Source organism: Notechis scutatus, chromosome 3, assembly GCF_049901735.1.
Source record: "Notechis scutatus isolate UNSWTSFEM ecotype Mainland chromosome 3, rNotScu1.2, whole genome shotgun sequence".
In the NCBI taxonomy this organism is placed as follows: Eukaryota; Metazoa; Chordata; class Lepidosauria; order Squamata; family Elapidae; genus Notechis; species Notechis scutatus.
Window position 1 is genome coordinate 203,568,816 of NC_142011.1, and position 22,839 is coordinate 203,591,654.

General features: G+C 39.8%; 1 protein-coding gene across 1 annotated transcript; it reads left to right on the forward strand.

Moving 5' to 3' along the window:
- The first annotated feature begins 482 nt into the window (after positions 1-482).
- On the forward strand, positions 483-1,855 carry LOC148131567 (proto-oncogene Mas-like). Its single transcript, XM_087959042.1, has one exon. It carries the CDS (start codon positions 668-670, stop codon positions 1,625-1,627), a length of 960 nt encoding a protein of 319 aa, XP_087815168.1. The 5' UTR covers positions 483-667; the 3' UTR covers positions 1,628-1,855.
- Positions 1,856-22,839: the final 20,984 nt, after the last annotated feature.

A 22,839-nucleotide genomic window follows, 5' to 3' on the forward strand; every position in this document is an offset into this window, starting at 1 on the left:
CAAAAAGAACATTTTGGAAGGATAAGAATTCTGATTAATATCCATATACAGCAATTTTAGTTACATTTCAAGGACAGAAAAATCCATGTTGTATTATACGCCATTGAAACAATCCTATGACCATTGTTTTCTTTTCATTTTAGATATTGTACATTTCTTGTGAAGAACCAGATGGGAAAAAACTCACCACAAAACCGGGGGGGAAAATTCTTCTTTTATATGGCAATGTGATAAAATAAACTGTCCTCCATAAGATGTTTCTCCTTTGCTTGTATGGAGAGGCGTTGAGGTGAAACGAGTCCTTTATTTTGGGAGATTCAAGTTCTTCCTGAGTCTTAAAAGTTATACATGTCAGAATTGACTCAAATGGCTGAAAACTGAAAGGAGAAAATAATCTACCCACACTGATGTTGCCACATTTGCCTTCTTTAGCAAGAAGCAATGCACAAAAGTAAAACCCAAGTGACTTCTGCTGAAGTGCTTCTGTAAAATTTCCCACATCCTCTGCCATACTTCTTGGAAAAAATCAGAACAGATGCAAATGTCATTTGGTGTCCGTTGACTAAACTAAGGGTAAGTGTTTTGTCCTTTAGCTGTCTGGATCCCTTGTTGATCCTCAACAAGAAACAGAATTTTTTATTTCGAAAAAGGTTCAACTCCACAGAACATGACAACCAACATGACAAACAACTTTTCTGGAATAACGGATTCTAAAATGGGAAACCTGACCTTCAATTATACTGAACACAATGACACTGATGCCATACACTCGAAGAGCAAAATGTATCAGCCTGGATTTATTGGGACAGTAATCTATTATTTCATCATTTTAATCTGTATTCCAGGGATTATTGGAAATGGAGCTGTCATCCACATTTTGCATTGCCGGATTAAGAGGAATCCTTTCACTGTGTATATCCTTAATTTGGCTGTGGCTGACAGTGGGACTCTCATATTCCTATTTATCTCTGTAATTCTGCACATTATGATTGGAGATTCTCTTATAGAAATCACAGAAGTTTTAGTATTCACTTACTGCACTGGTCAACTTCTTCTGACTATCATCAGCATTGACCGGTGTTTGGTTCTCTTCTTCCCAATTTGGCATCGATGTCATCAGCCCCCATACCTGTCCACCATCATCTGCATCATTACATGGATAGTCTCCATCCTCTTCTGTGGAATTCATTACACTCTGATTCTGGTTCAACACCGTCGAAGCTTTAGCCTATTCTATCACGTTTTCATATATATCGCAGTTTGCATCCCACTCATGATAGCCTCCACTCTGGCCCTCCTCATCAAAGGCTACATTAAATCACAGATGCAGAGACGAAGAAGGCTTCTCATAGCCATCTTGCTTTCCCTGTTTTTCTTCCTCATCTTTTCTTTTCCACCAATTGCCATTTATATAATCAATGTTATTTACAGTAACAAATATTTCAATTTAATCACATTGGACTACTTATGTGCTTGTCTAAACAGCAGTGTTAATCCGTTGATCTATTTTCTACTGGGGAGAAGGAAGGAACATCATTCAATGTCCAGCCTAAAAATAAATCTCCAAGCACTTTTCAAAGAGGAAGAAGAGAACGAAGAGCAACCAGAGGTCCCGGTTGATAGCTAGAGATGATGTACACAAGAGTGTGTGTGTGTGGGGGGGGATCTATATTTTTATAGCTCCCTGCTAGGACTTGATGTTTTATTCAGATAAACATGCTGTGGCAAATACAGGACTATCAGAATACAGAACTGAATATAGAATAACAGAGCTGGTAGTCTAATAGTCATCTCCCTACCCAAGCAGGAAACTCTGTACCATTCCAGACAAATGGTTGTCCATTCTCTTCTTGAAAACCTCCAGTGATGGAGCACCCACACCAGAGGTGGTATTCAACAGGTTCTGATCAGTTCTGGAGAATCAGTAGTGGAAATTTTGAGTAGTTCAGAGAACCTGCAAATGCCACCTCTGACTGGCCCCTCCCCCTCCCATTCTCTGCCTCCCAAGTCCCAACTAATCAGCTGGGTCTTCTTTGGTTTCCTTGCACAGGAGAATGGAGCTGGGAAGCAGGTTAGTGGGGTGGGGAGGGAAGGGGATTTTGCAGTAACCTTTCCCTGGAGCAGGGCGGGAATGGAGATTTTGCAGTATCCTTCCCCTGCCACACCCACCAAGCCATGCCCACCAAGCCATGCCCACAGAACAGGTAGTAAAAAAGTTTGAATCCCACCACTGACCCACACCTTCAGAAGGCAGGCTGTTCCACTGATTCATTGTTCTCACGGTCTGAAATTTTCTCCTTAGCTCAAGGTTGGATTGTTCTTTGATAAGTATCCAACTATTACTTCTTGATTTGGCCTCAGGTACTTTGGAGAATATTTTATCCTGCTCTTCTTTGTAATAGCCTCTCAAATATTAGAAAACTGCTATCATGTTACTTTTAGTTCTTTTCCTTGATAGACTAGACTTACTCAATTCCTGCAACTGTTTGTCAGAGACACCCCACCCCCACAATCCTCTTTGTTCCTCTTCTCTGTACTCTTTCTAGAGTCTCAACATCTTTTTTGTATTGTGGAGACCAGAATTGGACGCAGTATTCCAAGTGTGGTATTACCAAGGCATTACACAATGGTACTAATACTTCAAGGGATCGTAGTAATTTTCCTCTGTTGATGAAACTCACAACTGTGTTGGCTTTTTTGGCAGCTTAGTACACTACTGGCTCATATTTAAGTGGTTGTCCACTAGGACTCCTAGATCACTTTCACAGTTACTGTGTTGAGCCAGGTACTACCGATTCAGTACCTATGCATTTAGACTTACATCTATGTGTAAGATTTTACTTTACTTTTTTTTTTTACCATTGTAAAGATATCGTGGTGGTGGGAGATGCTTCCAATGTAATTTATTGAACCCTCTGCATGTATTGTCCCTGTGAGTATGTAGGACAGATGGCGAAGAAGCTAACCACCAGACTGGAAGAACACACACAAGCGGTCAGACGAGGAGACCCAAACTCATTGGTATCCTCACACTGCAATGAACAAGGACACGCATTCAATTTTCAGCTTCTAAGATTGTTGGATGAGCAGACACCAAAACAGCCAGGGAAGTGATTGAAGCCTGGGAAACAGGCCCTTCATGTCAGTCAACAGGAGTGCTGGTTTACCACCAGCTATCAAGTACTTTGATGGTGAGCAGGAGCTAATAACAGCTAATGATTCAACATACCCCAATCAACATCTGAAAAGCCACAGACACTATAAATACCACACAGAGAACAGCACACACGTGTTCACAGATTTGTTGCTTATCTCTTCCAAGAACTTCCCAAGTATTGATGTTGGGCTGATTGGTCTGTAATTTTATATACTTATATAGAAGCAAAAATTAATTGTTTGTAGCTAACCATTCTCAAAGCAAAAGCAGAACCCAAGGTTTTAAATGAATTTAAAATATGAAACCACAAAGCTGATTCAGAGTCACAGTATTTCCTTTATTTCCCATGGTTGACAAGATGTCCACTATTGTTTATGGTATGAGGGCAGAGGGTTTTTTAGGTATGTTAACCCAGAAACACTTACAGAAATTAACATCTACAAGAGGAATAGATAGCTGTTGAAATTATGACACAATAAATGTAATAAAATCAAAATGACAAGTACTTACTACCAACCCCTTCTTGCACCACTTCGTATTTTCAAACTTTCTATATGAGCTACCCTGCATGATTATGGTATGGTTGCAGAAGAAAGATTCACTTTCTTTGGATTGAACCCAATACACAAAAAAGCATAGTGAAGATTTCAAAAATAAACACTTCTGTATTTGTGTTGGAATCATGGGTTATGTTTTTGCAGCTGGCTATTGCTGGATGTCATAGTCATTATGCTTCAGTCTTTGTTTTCCTTTTGTGGCTTCAGATACTCCTGCTGGAACAAAAGAGAAACAGATAGCATTAGGTTTTATCAGTGTTCCTAAAAATGCATCTTGCAAGGTAGTCTCTAGATTAGCAGTCCCGTCCTCACCATTAGCATGGAATGATGCTGTAAAGACCTGCCCCAGCTGGTCCCTTAGGAAAACAAAACTCTTGACTCCACTGAGTTAAATCAACTTTTACTGAGAGAAAGTGGATGCAGTAAAGTCAGGCAAAATCTGAAAGCCCTGTGCAAATCACAAGGCAATTCTTCTGTACCCCCAAAGCCAATCCTCCTGACCAGTCCACCGGCAGCCAATGTGATGCTGCAAACTTGTTTTGAGAATGCTGAGGTGCTAAGCAGTTGATTCTCGAGGCATGACTGCCTTGGAACCAGGCTGGGACCAGCTGGGAGAGAGACTGCTCTGTCTCCAAACACAATCCCCTTCCTTAATCCCCAAGCAGTTACAGCAAAAGGGAAAGCCTGTGAAAAATGCCAGCCAACCTTCCTCCCCCACCTTCCACAGAAAGGCAGGACATGAGGATGGATCTGACATGCTGCCCCCCTGAACATAGGTTTCAATCCTGCAGAACGAAGCACAATAAACAGGAGGAGATAAAACAGTTACCAAAAGAAAGAATTTTTTTTTAGGTTTGTCAGGTTATTGGCTGTGAAAAACATTTGAAAAGTCTGGGAGCACTAACATGGTGGTGGTCAACCCATTCATTCTGGGACTTGGAGAAATCTTTCCAGGCCACTAAGCATTGGAGGTTTCCTCTATGTCTATGGCAGTGGTGGGATTCAAAAAAAAATTACTACTGGCTCTGTGGGCATGGCTTGATGGGCATGGCATGGCATGGCTTGGTGGGTGTGGCTTGGTGGGCATGGCAGGGGATGAATACTGTAAAATCTCCATTCCCACCCCACTCCTGGGGGAAAGTTACCACCGGTTCTCTAAACTACTCAAAATTTCCGCTACCGGTTCTCCAAAACTGCTGAATACCATCTCTGGTCTATGGGAATTGTTGAGGTAATTCCCCGTTAGGAGAATGAGCACACACAGGGAGACGTAGTGAGAGGAGTGAAGAACTACTAGCACACAGATACACTGTATAGTAAAATGTAGGTTTTTACTTCCAATAAACGTTTAAGCAAAGTCCAAACAAGCAGTCCAAGTCACTCACGGTTAAAGCAGTCAGTTTTCAGTCCAGGGATAATCCAAATAACAAAGTCCATTGTCAAAAACAGTTCAGTAACAGACTTACATCAACGATCAGCAACAGTCAATAGGAGGAAGGGCAACACTCTCCAGAAACAACAGAACAGGAACTAAACAACCCAGGTTTCTGGCTCCGTCTTATGGCCGTTTGAGGAACCACACCCAATTACACTTTTAGCATTCCCTTAAAGAGACAGTATTAAAATGTCTATCCTGGTTTATATATTTTCCAACCCAACTAACTGTTAGGTGACTTACATTCCTAACAGGAATCTAAAATATTCTGGACCTCAAAGTGCTGTTCCCCCTCTATCATAAGTGGCTCAGGTGGTGGTGAAAGCTGAGGCATAAAGGGGAGAGGTGATTTCTGGTTTTAACAAGATGCAGTGAAAAACAGGGTGGACCCAACCAAGGGACTTAGGCAAATCTAACTTCACAGACACTGGGTGATCCAAGATAGAAACATTCTAAGACAGGGATCCCCAATCCTCAGTCTGTGGATCAGTACCGATCCGTAGCATGCCAGAAACCAGTCCGTGCAAACAAGTGAAGCCCCATTTGTGGCATACAGGCAGCTTACAAAATCAAGCCCTCTCTGGTTTCCAGAAAAACCTCTCTCCACAGAACTGGTCTCTGGTGCCCAAAAGGTTGGAGATGCTCTGTTCTAAGCATCCTAGAGTGGGCACATCCAAAACTTCCACACAGTTTCCAAACAGATATGAGAACTCAGATGGGCCATTCATGCTTTTACGGTAGGCAGATTGACATAAAATATGATCCTGGCTAGACTTACAAGGTTGAGGAACTACATCTTCAGTGGTATATCTCCTCCGCCAAACTGATTATTTAAAATAACTCATGGTCTATGACACATGTACTTTTATAAGAAATCATAGTATCAAATAATCTCTTCCTAGCAGTTCCTGAAATCTGTTCTGAACTGAGAAAGATCTCAGGCCACTCTTTTGAAAACAGCAAAGTCCATGATCTGAGCAGAGAGGACAGTTGGTTTTGAAGAGGGGCCAAAGAGGTCATCTATATTAAAATCCTCAGACCTCAACAGGGGAAGAGGGATACAACACCAGCTATCTCCTGTGAACAGCACAATTCTAAGAAGGCTCTGCACACATTTGCACTACTCAGGTGACCCCGAGGACACAGATAAACCTCCAAGTGTTCTTGATGGCTCTCTAAAAGAATGCAAATGACCAGATGACTGCAAGGAATTTAAATCTTTCCATTCCCCACCATCCAGCCAGAGCTGAAGAAGCTTCTTGGATAAGAAGCAAAACATTTTCGAAGAAAAACAAGGACGTCCAGTTGCCTCTTGAAAAAGCACCTCTGGGACTATCATGATGAAAGTTCTAACTTTGCTGTGGACATACCCGGTGATGATGTGCAAGAATTCCTTGGTAAAAACCAACAGGTCTCTTGGAAAATCCAAAGAAGCTCAGAAAGGTAGATTGAATCCAGTTTGGTCTGTATTTGATTTAGCTGAGGTGAGAAAGCAGAATCTATTCAACATCAGGCATAGCTTTCCAGGTACAGAAAGCAGGAACTTGCTTAACTTTTTGCTATGTACTTGGAAAGAGAAAGCGTTTCTACACATTTTTTCTAAAGGAAATGTTTAAATACTTAATCATAACTTTGAAGGAAAAGCAAGAAACTGAAAATCAGTCTAATCTCATCCCGTCTTACTTCTACAAGAATTAGAAAACATGAATCTAAAGTTTGCTTCATCTTATGCCTGCAAATGTTTCATTGAAATGTTTCAATGAAAGTTTGAACCATACATTTGAGGACATAAATTGGATTGAAAAGGATTATTTAGAGCAATTGAAGTAAAAGGAACCTTTAATGTTGTGGTGTTTTTCAAGATACAGAAAGCACCACACACGGAGCTACCCTTGAAGAGTACTCAGAACTACAGCTGATTTTATCACTCTATTTCATGAGTTGCACTGGTTACCAGCAGGCCTCCAGATGTAATTCAAAAGGTTCATTTTCACCTGTAAAGACCTTCAATGGCTTAAGACAGGGGTCATCAAACTTGACAGCTTTAAGACTTGTAGACTTCAAGAATTCCTCCTCCAGTCATGTTAGCTCAGGAATTCTGGGAGTTGAAGTCCACAAGTCTTAAACTTGCCAAGTTTGAAGACCCTTGACTTAAGATCTAGGCTCCTAGGAGACCACGTCTCTGTTTTTGTTTTGCATGACCTCTAAAATCTGGCAGAACATCTTCACTCTAGATCCCAGTAGTCATAGAACATAGAATAATATAGTTGGAAGTGATCTTGGAGGTCTTCTAATCCAAACCTCTGCTTGAGCAAGTGACCCTATACCATTTCAGACAGATAGCTGTCCAGTTTCTTCTTAAAAGCCTTCAGTGATGGAGCACCCACAACTTCTGAAGACAATTTGTTCCATTGGTTGATTATTCTCACCATTAGGAAATTTCTCCTTGGTTGTAGGTTTCTTGTCTGCTTGGTTAGTTTTCATCCGTTGCTTCTTGTCCTGATTTCTGGTGCTTTGGAAAATAGGTGGACCCCCCTCATCTTTGTGGCAACTCCTCAAATATTGGAACACTGATATCATGTCTTCCCTTGTCCTTCTTTTCACTAGGCTATAGACATACCCAATTCACGCAACTATTCTTCATATGTTTTAGTCTCCAGCTCCTTACTCATCTTTGTTGCTCTTCTCTGCACTCTTTCCAGAGTCTGGAAACATCTTTTTATATCGTGGTGGCCAAAACTGAACGCAGTATTCTTACTATGGCTTTGTAAATTACTACTAATACTTCATATGACCCCTCTATTAATACAGATTCAAATTGCATTGGCTTTTTGGGCTGCCGCCGCACACCATTGGCTCATATATAAGTGATTTTCTACGAGGACTCTAAGATTCCTCTCACTATTACTGATATTGAGCCAAGTTTCAGCTAGTCTGTACAGTACAATTATTTTTCTTTGACTCAGTGTAAAACCTTATTTTCTATTTACATTGAATATCATTTTTTTAAGATAAGACCCAGTGTTCAAGTCTGTTGAGATCCATTTGGATCTTGAGCCTATCTTCTGGGGTTTGGGCTATTCTTGCCACTTTAGTGTCATCTGCTCATTTGATGAGTTCCCCTTCTGTCCCCTCATCTAAATCATTGATGAAGATATTGAAGAGTACTGGGCTTAAAACGGAGTCTTGGAGTACCCCACTGCTTATTTCCCTCCACGTAGATATTGTTCCATCAAAGACTTCTCAATGAATAGAAGAGCAACCAGGATGATTAGGGGACTGGAGACTAAAACATATGAAGAATGGCTGCAGGAACTGAGCTTGGCTAGTCTAGTGAAGAGAAGGACCAGGGGAGACATGATAGCAGTCTTCCAATATTTGAGGGGCTGCCACAGAGAGGAAGGGGTCAAACTATTTTCTAAAGTGCCTGTAGGCCAGACAAGGAATAATGGATGGAAACTGATCAAGGAGAGATTGCACCTGAAAATAAGGAGAAACTTTCTGACAGTGAGAACAATCAACCAATGGAACAGCTTGCCTTCGGAAGTTGTGGGGTGCCATCATTTGAGACCTTCAAGAAGAGATTGGACTGCCATTTGTCAGAAATGATGTAGGGTCTCCTGCTTGGGTGTGGGTTGGACTAGATGACCTATAAGGTCCCTTCCAACTCTGATTATCTGTCATCTGAGTACAGTTAGTAAAATTAATGGGGGGGGGGTTTCATTTGATTTCATTTGTTATGTATTTTCTACATTCTTTTCACAGACTTTCAAAGATTTACTCAAGCAGAATAATCAACATTTGTTTTTCCCCCCCAAATTAAGATGCCAATTATATTTGTTAGTGATCTGATTTTCAAATCACAAAGTTACATTAGGACTGGAAAAGCTCCTAAATCAACATAATTAATGTTGGTTGATATTTTTAATGAAATTATTAATGCTTACATTTAGTTATTGATGCTATTGATGTGAACTGCCGTGGTGACAAAGTGATTAGAATGCAGTGCCAATATTTTTTTTTATTTTTTTTATTTGTCAATTGCTTACAAGGGAATAGGTGTAAGTAACATAGTTATGAATACATGGATACATATAAGAAAAATAAAAATATATATAAAAGAAAAAGCTACGTAAGATTAGGTTAACAACTCTTAATGCCTTTTTGGCTATGTAGTGACAGTGGGCTCTAGCACTTAGATCATTAGAGGTGAGTATTCCAAGGTCCTTTACAGAGCTTGGGTCATCAACAAGATCTTGACTATTCAGCTTGTATTTTATTTTCTGATTATTATTTTTTTGCCAATATGTAGGACAAAGCATTTATTTGTTGAGATTTGAAGTTGCCATTTGTTTGACCATTCTGATACATAGTCAAGATCTTTTTGAAGGGTAGCAGTATTGTCTGTGGTGTTGAATAGCTTTACATCATCTGCGAAGAGAATGCAGTTGCTCTTGCTATGATCACTGAGGTCATTTATGTAGAGTATGAAAAGAGTTGGTCCTAGAACACTGCTTTGGGGGACACCACTGTTGACAGGTACAGGATTTGATAGGACGCTCCCAATTTTGACCATTTGTTGTCTGTTTGACAGGAATGCTTCTATCCAGTTATGAAGGTGTCCAGAGATACCGTAAGATTTTAGTTTTAGGAGTAGTTTGTCATGTACCACTGAATCAAAGGCTTTGCAGAAGTCTATGTAGATTGCGTCTATTACTTTGCCCTGATCGAGTTGTGTAGTCCATATGTTTTTGCAGTGTAAGAGTTGCAGATTACAGGATAGTTTTTTCCTAAAACCAAATTGTTTATTAGAGAGTAGGTTGTTTGTTTCTAAGTGGAGGATGATGGATTGATTAATAATTGATTCCATGACTTTACAGGTGATGCAGCATAAAGAGATTGGCCTGTAATTTTCAACTAGGCTACTGAAAGTTTTCTGTGAAATTTCGCACATCCTCCATCTTGGGAAAATCAAAACTGATGCAAATGACCTTTGATCTCTGTTGATTAAAATAAAGGTGAATTGTTTGTTCTTTAGCTGTCTGGATCTATCGTTCATTCTCAACAAGAAGCAGACAGAAAAAAATCAAAATAAATTTCATTTCCACACAAAAAAAAATGTTTATGAGAGTAGATATTAATAATTAGTCAGCCACATTCAGATACACTAAATTGAGTTAAAGTTTACTTTAAGAAATAGCACAGTCCAATAAACAGTCCAGGTCATACACGTTTTACAGTCCAAAGAATATCCAATTACAAAGTCTTCTTACCGGTTGCCTTTGTCATTTATAGTAAACAAAGATATCAAAGTATAAACACAGCAGAGAACCTTAGATAGCAACAGAATGTTGGAGATACAGAACGGCAAAGATACAGAGTTGCATAGGTACAGATTGCAGAGAGACAGATTGCAGACAGAACAAGCTATGATCTCTAGCTCCCTCTTATGGCAATTCACAATACAATCAGCCAATCGGAACATAGTACAAATCAATACAGTGACTTTGTCTTAAAGCTACAAACATACATCATTGGTTTATATATTGCTAACCCAACTAATTGGTGTACAGATTCCTAACATTGGCAATATATTTTCCAAAGCACCAGAAGGCAAACAAGAAGCAATGGATAGAAACTGAACAAAGAGAAACAAAGATTAAGGAGAAACTTCCAGACAGTGAAAACAATTAACCAGCGTAACTGCTTGCCACCAGAAGTTCTGGGTGCTCCAACACTGAAGGTTTTTAAGAAAAGACTGGGCAGCCATTTCTCTAGAATGGTATAGAGTTCCCCCCAAGGTCCCTTCTAAGTGTTATTCTGTGTTTCTGACACCTTTCCCAGGACCTCTACTCAGAGTTTGGCATCCTCAGAATTTTTTCTGCCTGAGCAAGGGGTTGGACTAGATGACCTCCATAGTTCCTTTCAACTCTGTTAAACACACCTGTATTTATGCTCTGGACTATAGACATTCAATACATGTAAGCCCTGAAAAATACCTGGGCAAAAGAAAGGCAGTAAAATCACTCTAGGTGTAGGGACAGTGTAAAATGTTAATATATGATAAATAATGGAACAATTAAAAATAATAACAGTTTTCTCTCCACCCCGCCCCTTCCTATTTTTTTTCTTTCTTTCTCTTTTCCCTTCCTCTTTCTTGCTTTCTTGCTTTCTCTCTTTCTTTCTCTCTCTTCCTCTTTCTTTCATGCTCATTCTTTCTCTCAGGTGCTGTATGGCCAGCCACACAGATGAAGCAATAATCACAGAATCCAGAGAAATATCAGTGTTTTATTCCGTCACAGACGGTAGCAAGAAGCAATGAACATATATAAATAAAGTTAGCTCTGAGAGTTCACCGATCCCAGCATTTTATTTATCCCACCCGGTAATTATCTTCCCACATCCAGCAGCCCCTCCCCACAGCTAGCCAGCATCTCGTTCCTAATTGGTGACAACTAACTTCTCTCTCCCACACCACAATTCGCCCCTCACCAAGCTGTGCTACGTTAAGTGAACCCCTAACACCTCCACCAAGTTAACACGCTTCCAGACGTCCCTATCGGCTCAGCGATCTCCGGCCAGCTTGGTTCCCTCGTGCTGCTTCAATCACCATGGCTTGTTGTATTGTTAGCGCCCAACGCTGTTGTGGAGGAAAAGTGGATCCAAGCTCCATTGCTGAGCTGGCTTGGAGAGTTCGTGGTTCTTTCTTTTTTGCTTTCTTTCTTTCCCTTCCTTTCTTTCTTGGTCTTTCTTTCTTTTTCTTTCTTGGTCTTTCTTTCTTTCGCTTTCTTTCGCTTTCTTTCTTTCTTTTTCTTTCTTTTGCTTTCTTTTTCTTTCTTTTTCTTTCTTTCTTTCCTTTTCTTTCTTTCCTTTTTCTCTTTCTCTTTCTCTTTCTCTTTCTCTTTCTCTTTCTCTTTCTTTCTTTCTTTCTTTCTTTCTCTTTCTGTCTCTCCTTTCTTACTTACTTTCTTTCTTTCTTTCTTTCTTTCTTTCTTTCTTTCTTTATTTATTTATTTATTTATTTATTTATTTATTTATTTATTTATTTATTTATCTCTCTTTCTCTCTCTTTCTTTCTCTCCCTTCCTCTTTCTTTCTTGCACTTTTTTCTTTCAGCCGAGCACCTGTAAATAAAGTTAGCGCTTAGCGTTCACCGATCCCAGCATTCTATTTATCCCACCTTCCCACATCCAGCAGCCTGTTCCTAATTGGTGACAGCTAACTTCGCTCTCCCACTCCACAATTTGCCCCTCACCAAGCTGTGCTATGTTAAGTGAACCCCTAACACCTCCACCAAGTTAACACACTTCCAGACATCCCTATCGGCTCAGTGATCTCAGCCAGCTTTGGTTCCCTCGTGGTGCTTCAATCACCATGGCTTGTTGTATTGTTAGTGCCCGCTGCTGTTGTGGGGGGAAAGTGGATCCGAAGCTCTGTTGCTGAGCTGGCTTGGAGAGTTCGTGGTTCTTTCTTTTTTGCTTTCTTTCTTTCCCTTCCTTTCTTTCTTGGTCTTTCTTTCTTTTTCTTTCTTGGTCTTTCTTTCTTTTGCTTTCTTTCGCTTTCTTTCTTTCTTTTTCTTTCTTTTTCTTTCTTTCTTTCCTTTTCTTTCTTTCCTTTTTCTCTTTCTCTTTCTCTTTCTCTTTCTCTTTCTCTTTCTCTTTCTTTCTTTCTTTCTCTTTCTGTCTCTCCTTTCTTTCTTTCTTTCTTTCTTTCTTTCTTTCTTTCTTTCTTTCTTTCTTTCTTTCTTTCTTTCTTTCTTTCTTTCTTTCTTTCTTTCTTTCTTCTTTCTTTCTTTCTTTCTTTCTTTCTTTTTCTCTCTTTCTCTCTCTTTCTTTCTCTCCCTTCCTCTTTCTTTCTTGCACTTTTTTCTTTCAGCCGAGCACCTGTAAATAAAGTTAGCGCTTAGCGTTCACCGATCCCAGCATTCTATTTATCCCACCTTCCCACATCCAGCAGCCTGTTCCTAATTGGTGACAGCTAACTTCGCTCTCCCACTCCACAATTCGCCCCTCACCAAGCTGTGCTATGTTAAGTGAACCCCTAACACCTCCACCAAGTTAACACACTTCCAGACGTCCCTATCGGCTCAGTGATCTCCGGCCAGCTTTGGTTCCCTCGTGGTGCTTCAATCACCATGGCTTGTTGTATTGTTAGCGCCCGCTGCTGTTGTGGGGGGAAAGTGGATCCGAAGCTCTGTTGCCGAGCTGATGTCTTAGCTGGCTTGTAGAGTTTGTGGCAGGCTTTACTGACGGCTAGCCTTCACCAGCGGGTACATCTGATGGTGTTGAGCTGCAGCTCCAGCCAAGCGCGACACTTTCTCTCTTTCTCTCCCTACCTATTGACCGGTATTTGGCTTTCTTCTTCTCAGTTTAGTATCAATACCATCAGTCCATTTGCCTGTCCACCATGGTCCTACATGGATGATCTCTTTATGCATTAAATTACACTCTGTTTGGGACTGTTTGGGTTAAAGAGTCCCCCCCCCCATTCTACCATGTCCTCATATGCACCTCAGTTTGCGTTCCACTCATTGTGGTCTCGAGTCTGACCCTCTTCATCAAAAGCTACCTTACATTAGGAATGAAAAAAGAAGGAAAGCTTCCCAGAGCTATCCTGCTTGCCCTCCTTTTCTTCCTCATCTTTTCTTTCCCGCCGATTGGCATTTGTCTAATCAATGTTATTTACAATGAAAAATGTTTACATTTCATTATGTATGGCTACTTATGTACCTATCTAAACAGCAGTGTTAACCCAGTGGTCTATTTTTTTGCTGGGGAGAAAGAAGGAACATAAAACCACATGCCACCTAAAAAAATTGCCTTCAGTGAGTTTTTGAGGAAGAAGAAGACAATGAAAAGCAACCAAAAAATCCATATTTCTATATCTCCCTGCCAGGATCTGAAAATTAATTCAGACAACTTTACTCTGGAAAAGACAATAGAAATTTAATGCCAAAGTATTTAGGAAATTAGTCTATAATTTTTTCAGCCAGAACAGTGGCTTCTAAGACTTTTCAAACAGATGCTGTTGATATGACCTGATGAAAAAACGGATGGGTTAAAGGGGGTTACACTTTTATTTAATCTCAGTTTTAGATGGGAGCAGCTGAATAAATAGTTGTCAGCCTCAAGATATCTTCTACATCTTTTCTGCATTTTATCTGCTGCATCTTCTCTGCTGCTAGGCTCACTACTTTCTTTCGGCTGTCATTAGCAACGGGGGGGGGGGGACTTGGAGGGGAAGAGAGCTGGAGGCATTACATTCCTGTGCTGTGGGTAAGAAAGGGGAGGGGGTGTATAAATTCTTGTCTTTAACTTTCTATTTCCTTGCTAGCTTTCTTTCCCTTTGCGCAGCTGCGAAGTTTTATCAAAATATGTCAAGGTCAACGGACAGAGGCCTCATCACCACCTGAAGATGCCCACCTGATCATATTCAGAACTTTTAATTGGAAGAGTCATTTGGACTTTGAGGGGTGGGAACAATTCCATTCCTTTGTATATGTGATCTGCGTGCCAATTCCTCAGATTCAGAATTCAATCTGTAGCTTCCACTTTGATTTCCAGTAAAAGGAGAACTTTGCTCTAATTCATGGAGTCTGAGTATTTCTTTCTTGGATCGTGAAGGGAGCACACACTGACAATAGTTTTCCTTATTTTCAAATGTCTGCATTTTCTCTTTGCTCATTTGCAAGCACAAATCAAAATGTTCCAAGCACTGCTTTCATGTTCCCAACTATTTTATCCTCGGGGCAGTTACTCAGCAAAGATGTTTTAGCAATGAGAATTCAACTGTGACTCTGAAAACTTCATTCTGTGAACCCTGCAAACACGGCATCCATTCAAAATATGTGTTTCATTAATATCCCACCATGCATGTTGAAATATATTGCACAATGGATTTCAATTATAAGAATACTGAGTTTAATTTTGCTTTTATTAAAAGTGTCATTCTCTATTCTTGTGATTTCTGCTTTGTTGTTTTATCTGTTGTTAACCACCTTGAATTCAGGGGTGGGATTCAAATTTTTTAACAACTGATTCTGTGGGCATGGCTTAGTTGGTGGGCCTGGCTTGGTGGTCATGTGACTGGGTGGACATGGCTTGGTGGTCATGTTATTGGCTGGGCATGGCCGACTCAATATCACTCACATCGAGGCATGCATCTCCTCAGCTGGCCTCTCATGACTGTGGGGATGCTTCAACAGTCGTATGTGTGAAAAATGGTAATAAGTCACTTTTTTCAGTGCCATTGTAACTTTGAATGGTCACTCCACACAAGCAAAGTACCAGCAAAGGAGGAAAAAAAAACTCCAGAGAAATTCCAGAGACATGAAGTCTAGTCCTGCCAAGAATGTAATAAGAGTTAACGGAGAGGCAGTTTCTGTAAGCAACACCAGAATGTTTCCTTCCTGCCTTCCTTACAGGATTAGGCCAGTAATTTCTTCTAACAATCGGTTCTCCGAACTGCTTAGAATGTCAACAACTGGTTCTAGCTATTAGGTGCGAACTGGTAGAATCCCACCCCTGCTTGAATTGTAAATAAATGGGAAGAAAGGATATAAATTTAGCAAATAAATTAATAATAATTCACTGTGTGGTATAGAAGTCTAGTGTTTTCCTTTGGCCACTGAGACACACATTTTCCAAAATTACCTTTTCCAATGATTATGTAAGAACAACCGAATTGTTCTTCCTTTCCCCCCTCTGCCTGCCAAAAGTGATCTTCTACTTCTTTGAAACTACTCTTCGGTTACTCCAAATTCATGACTAGAAAGATCACATTATATCCTCTCCACTCTCCTCAATTCTATATTGGTCACACATGTTCAAACTCAACTAGGAAGAGTTGAAAAATAAAATACCACCACCAAGTTCTTTTTAAATGGAAATTTTTTTAAAAAGTGGATTGCCTAGGATTAGCATAGTAATGGGAAAGTGATTTAATATGAGATGCAACGTAAGTGTAGCATCTGTGATGTTGGACTTCAACTGTGGAAATTCATTAAGCATAATTGACCATAGAACTCCTTCATCATAAGTACATATAAGCATAAGCAGTGCCCCAAATCATCTAGTCCAGGGTTCACCAACCTTTTGGACCTCAGGGACCACTATTCATAATTTTAAATCCTGCCTAATGACCAGCTGGGTGTGCATGGCTAGGTAGTCATGTGACTGGGTAGGCATGGCCAACTCAATGTCACTCGTGTCGAGGGATGCCTCGCCAGCTTCTACTCGCCCCTCTCAGCCACTCCTTGCTTCCTCACCTGGGTTCTTTAGGGCCTATTCTGGCTTTGTACTACTGGACAGCACAGGGTCCAAACAGGAAGCAGTTGTTAGAGCTAAGCAGCCACCATGAGAAAGAGTTGGCAAAATAGCTGGTTCAGTTCCAATTGGATCTGGCTGAGAAGGAGGCTCAGCAGAAGCACCTCACTGAGGACTACAAGCATAGGCTTTCCAAGCAGAGGGAAAACCTTTGGGAGTGCAAAGCCGGGTACTGGCACCTGGAGGTTCAGTGGGCTGAGATGGTTAGCCAGTTCCTGGTCATGATATATTCCCACTGGAACAAGGCTCTCCAGCTTTCACCACCAGTGGTGCTTCCCTCCAGCCTTCGCCTAAAGTCCTGCACCAGGAGGCTGAAGCAAACCCCAAGTCAGAATTTCTGCCCCCTCTGAGCTGCACATAAAGACCCCAAAGGGGGAGACTTTCTGTAGCAACACAAATGTTCATTGCACGTATCCAGCCCAGGGACCGTAGTTTGAGGACCCCCAATTTAGTGCAATATTAAAAAAATGCAAATAATTTATTTAGAGATAATGGGTGAAAACTTAATGGAAAAAGGGATTCTGCAAAGGTACATAAGATAGTATGGTTATATTAGAAGCAGAAATAATTTTAGAAAATATGAAACAATGTATGATTAAAATGTCTGATAAAATAGCTATCGTAATTCAGTGGAATGCTTGTCGATAAATAAATGTAACAAAAGGTATATGTAATGATTTATAAAACATGTGTGAAGAGAAATAAGGGAAAAATTAATTATGGAGATTATATGTGTTTTTAAGGAAGTATGATATTTAATTGAAAAGAGGTGTTAAAGATGTTAAGATTTTAATGATTATTAATGATAGAACTGAACTGGAATGGAATGAGGGTTTATAATTACATATATTTACAATCTTTCTTTTTTCTTTTTAAAGAATATAGTGTGTATTATAAGAATGTACCAAGCAGAATTCGATTGGAAGTTATGTATTATGTATTATATTGAAGGTCATAACCTTAAGGTATATATTGAAGTTTAAATAAGAGTTGAATGGATGTAATTAAAAGATATAAAGGTGTCATACTCCAATTAGTAACTACAGGAGAAAATCTGTTTAATGAGAAAAGATAATATGAAATTGAAACAGAACAGACAAAAGTATAAATATAATGATTTGAATTGAGATGAGATAATCAAAATAAAATTGAGAAAATTAAAAGAGGGGAAAAACTATATAGAAAATGTAGAATAATATAAGATATGGAATAGAACACAAAAAGGAGCATGAAATTGAGTTTTGTGTCTGTATAAAGAAGTTCAACCCGGGACCATGCTATTTTCAAAAAAGATGTTTTACTTGTATTTTGTGTGTGAAAACCCAAATAAAACTTTATTAAAAAAAAAAAAAGTACATAGAAACATAAGCAGTGCTCCTTGCCCAAACTAGCCCAGCTATCTGTTTTGACATTGGCCAAGCAACTGAACAAGGAAGCCCACATCTCTCCCAGCAGAAGTAGCCTCACCACCAGCAAGGCCACTGATCCTTGGTTTTTCATGAATTGGCCCCATCTCTTTTTTGAAGCCAACCAAGCTGGTAGACAATGTATTAGAATAGAATATAGAATAACAGAGTTGGAAGGGACCTTGGAGGTCTTCTAGTCCAACCCCCTGCTTAGGCAGGAAACCCTACACCACTTCAGACAAATGGCTATCCAACATCTTTTTAAAAACTTCCAGTGTTGGAGCATTCACAACTTCTGGAGGCAAGTTGTTCCGCTGATTAATTGTTCTCACGGTCAGGAAATTTCTCCTTAGTTCTAGGTTGCTTCTCTCCTTGATTAGTTTCCACCCATTGCTTCTTGTCCTGCCTTCTTGTGCTTTGGAAAATAGCTTGACTCCCTCTTCTTTGTGGCAGCCCTTCAAATATTGGAAGACTGCTATCATGTCATCCTTAGTCCTTCTTTTGATCAGACTAGACATACCCAGTTCCAGCAACCGTTCTTTATATGTTTTAGCCTCCAGTCCCCTAATCATCTTTGTTGCTCTTCGCTGCACTCTTTCTAGAGTCCACTAGAATTAGAATTAGGCCACTCATTTTCTCAGAAGAAAGAATGAAATGAGATGAGAATGGATTCCTTTCATGCTCTTGGGGGGAGGGGATTACATAATGACCAATGCATAAGAGTAATTTTTAAAATGAAAAAAAAACAAAAACATCTTTTTCCTGAGCTAATAGCATTCCTACCTCCATCACTAGGGGGTATATTTCTAGTTGCATAAAGGCTGTCAAAATGCCTTTCTTCTGAGGATTTGATTTTCCTGCTAGGAGAGCTCTGGTGCAAGGATAGGACAACTGCTTGAAAGCTGGATCTTTTTATTTTTCAGGAAGGCGAGAGATAGCAAGAAGTCTACGTTCCTGGGCTAGCTACCTTTGTATGGTAAGTCCCTGATTTTTATACCTTTATTTCTCCTTTTGTGTGTGAATGCTTGTGTCTGTATTTCTTAATGTTTTAAATCCTGTCAGGGGTTGTCTTCATTTCTGCTGGAGGGTAAACTCCGTGGGGTGCAGAAGGCAAACTTTGCGGGGTGGTTTGATTGGAATTATTGGTTTCGTCCTAATCTTTTTTTAGCTTAATGGTTTCTTATATTTGTTTTGTGGCAATCTCCTGTCTGTCTCCTTTGCAATATATTTTGTGTCTTTTGTCTGTTTGTTTTGCTGATTTGGCATGTCTTGTGTTTGTAAGGGTTTTCTTTTCTTGTTTCCCTAGTTTTCTTAGTTGTTTGGGCTTTTGTTTAAGGGGCTTCTTTAATACCTTTTATTTGATTCCTTTTCCTATGCAAGTTTGTTTTATGGCTGGCCTGATGTTCCCTTTGGGCTTTTCCTGCTTGGGTGACACCACTGTCCTCGTGAAGTTCCCTTTCCACAATAATATTGACTGGAAATAGCCATTTTATTGGGTAGGGGAATTCTGGGTATTGAAGTCTTACAGTTGCCATGTTTGAAAAGTCCTGGTCTAGACCAGTGTCTAATCTTCCACTCCAGGGTTAAGTGATTAAGAAAATGGTGGTCTCATAGATCCAGTTTTACCTGAATAATACTGATTTTTCTGGGGCTTTTCAACTAGATTTCATTCAGTATACAGTTTTCAGATTGCTTTCGTTGTCTTGGTGAATAGTCAGAAAACTAGATGCTTATATCTGGATTACTACATTCCACATTTTGAAGTTTTTTCCACTTGTTTTTCCACCTCTAAAATCTTATTTTCAGTTAAGATAACAAGGCAACAAAGACTGTCCTAAAGTTTGACAGAAACTGGTGATGAAATGAAACTCCTAAGAATTTTAGAACAGTAGGATGCAAAGTAAAAATTAAAAAAAAGATAATCTGAAATATAAGAAGGAATCTCTACTTTCTTAAAACTCCAGGAACATCATCGTACAGAAATTACGATATCTGCAGCATGAGACGATATCTGCAGCATGAGACTAATTTTATTAATTAAGCAGTAAACTGTTTAAGAAAGTGAGGTCAAACGTTCAGAGTCATGATATCATTTTAGAGAGAGACTTTAAAATGTAATAGTGTTTATGACTGCTGCATTGAATATTGAAAACCATTTTTGTATCTTCTTTTTTCTACTTTTCTTAATCCTTTTTCTGTTCTTGCATACTTTTTGCTCTCCTTTTGTTTTCTTTTTTCTTCCTTGTTTTATATTAGTTTGGATTAATGTTTAACTTTTTTAAAAAAGAAGCTTCAATAAAAATGAGAGGGAGATGATGATGAAGTGATTAAGAAGCTATAGAGATTGAGAGATGGAGATAAGGGAGAGGGGGGGATATAAGAGAGAGAGAGTGTGAAAGAGAGAGATGTGTGTGTGAGAGAGAGATGGAGATAAGAGAGAGGGAGAGAGGGGGGAGATGAGAGAGTGGGAGAGGGAAATGGGGGGAGGGAAATTTGAAAGAGAGTGGAGAGAGGTGTGTGAGAGAGATGGAGATAAGAGAGAGAGAGAGATGGAGATTCCCCCCCACACACACACACAAAAAAAAATAACCTTCCAAGCTTAAAATCAAGGAACAACAACAACAAAGCCAATGGAATAAAATGTTATTTATTTAGAATTTCAAATTGGCCAATGGCCAAAGCTTTGTAGGTGGTTTGCAATCAAGCTACCTTTAAAAAAAAAAAAAAAAGCACCATGTAAATAAAAGCAATAAAGTGCAAAAACCATCGTGAGAACTAAGCTGCTTGCACGTCAGTCGTTCAAAATTAAAAGTCAAAACCATTTTTTTTAAAAAAAACAACAACCAGGAAAATAGGGGAAAAAAACTTTCACTCTAAACGATGCCAATGTGTGTCTCTCTAGGGAAGAAACTCCATTAACGGGACGAAAAAAAAGTTCTCTTTGGAAGAAAGAAATGCGTCCCAAGAGCAAAAGGAAAAGAGGGGGAGGGGAGAAATAGAGAGAGAGAAAGAGAGAGAAATAGAAAGAGATAGAGAGAGAAAGAAAGAGAAAGAGAGAGAGAGAGAGAAAGAGAGAGAAATAGAAAGAGAGAGACAGAGAAAGAGGGAGAGAGAGAGAAAGAGAGAGAATAGGAACATAAATCCCCCCCCCTTTTTTTAACATCCATTTCGGCTACCGATATCCGCCCTCAACGAAACGAAAATTCGGCCAGGCTTTTATGATGTAGTTATATTCCTTTCCTCCCACAAGAGCGATTCCAGGACAATGGTTTATTATGGCCCTTGCTCTCAAAGATGCTTTTTTCCCCCAAAGAAAAACAAAACAAAGAAAGTCCAGTTGCCTCTTGAAAAAGTACTTTTGAGACAACCAAGACCCGAAAGACGGACCATCCTCATAGACATAATAAGGCTGTTGCTGTTAATAATCCACAGATTTTTTTTTCTCTTTCCACTTTGGACATCTCTGCAGCTGATGATCAAGGCGCCAGGCTCTCCAAATCTGTCGGCTAGAAAGGCATGGGGGACTTCCAAGCTCCTCCGGGAAGGTTGTTTGGTTTTTCTCAACCCCAAAAGCTCCGCTTTCCAAGCGATTTCCCTACTCCAGTCCGCGACGGTCGCCCGACTGCAGGCGAGAAAGCTCCGCCTGAAGTGACGAAAGAAGGACCCGATTTATAAAGGGCAGCAAAATCAACGCAGCCTTCTTTTTGGCCACCAAGCGCCTTTAATGGAGCTTTGCACGACTGCTTCATTTGCACGCCTGGTTGGAACCACCCTTTCTCCTTCGCCCGCAAGGTTTCAGCTCCTAAATCGTTGAAAATAAAGGTTTGACTTCTCCCGGCCCGCGTAGAATCGCTTTACTTGCACAGGTACGTCGTGGTTATTCTTAGGTTTTTTGTTTTTTTTTTAAAGGGGGGGGGGGAGGAAATCAAAATTGCCATGCACACTGCGGGGGGGGGGGCGATGAATAAATAAATAAATTTTATAAATAAATAAATAAATAAATGAGGAAGCGGCTGGCAAGGAAGGGATCAAGCTATTTTCTAGAGCACCTGTAGGCTTGACAAGGAATAATGGATGGAAACTGAACAAGGAGAGATTCATCCTGGAAATAGGGAGAAATTTTCTGACAGTGAGAACAATCAACCCATGGAACGGAAGCTGCCTTCTGAAGTTATGGGAGCTTCATCACTGGAGGCTAGCAAGAAGAGATTGGACTGCCATCTGTCAGAAATGGTGTAGGGTCTCCTGCTTGGGCAGAGGGTTGGACTAGATGACCTACAAGGTCCCTTCCAAGTCTGTTAATCTGTTAATTTTGCAATTTAATAAATTCTGACATTTAATAAAATATCTGTTTAGTCTCCTTTCCATTCCATTGTAGATTAGAGGTGAGGAATCTGTATTTCCCAAGAAAACACACACACACACACACACAAATCACGCACACACATACACATACAGAATATCATAACCCCACCAACTCTCCACTTCTCTAAATGAAAAAAGGAATGTAACCAACAAAATATATTGGAAAGAAAGCTTGCCTGGGTAGTTTCACTTTCAAACTATGAAACTGTAGTTTCACAGAGGAGACCATTCAAAATCCAGTCTGAAGAGTCAATCCAGGTTTGTCAACCAGTGCAAAAGTGAAAATTTCCAGTTTTTTTTTTAATGAGTGTGATACACAGGAATGTTGGAGATGTCAGTACTGACTCTAAAGCCACTCTTTTCAATTAAGAGTTAATCAATTGTTTGGCAAGGAGCCTCATGGAGCCTGCGTCTTGGTGCAGATGCTCTCACTGTACATAAAAGAAAAGATACATTCATCAAGAGTCAAGAATCATCAGGTACAACACTTAATAATAGTCATAGAGTACAATAAGCAATCAAATTATATTAGGAAACAGTCAATAAAAATCATAAGGATACAAGCAACAAAGTTACAGTCATACAGTCACAAATG

Bases quoted from the DNA above. Each gene is read 5' to 3' on its own strand.
- LOC148131567 (XM_087959042.1), top strand. From the start codon at position 668: ATGACAACCAACATGACAAACAACTTTTCTGGAATAACGGATTCTAAA.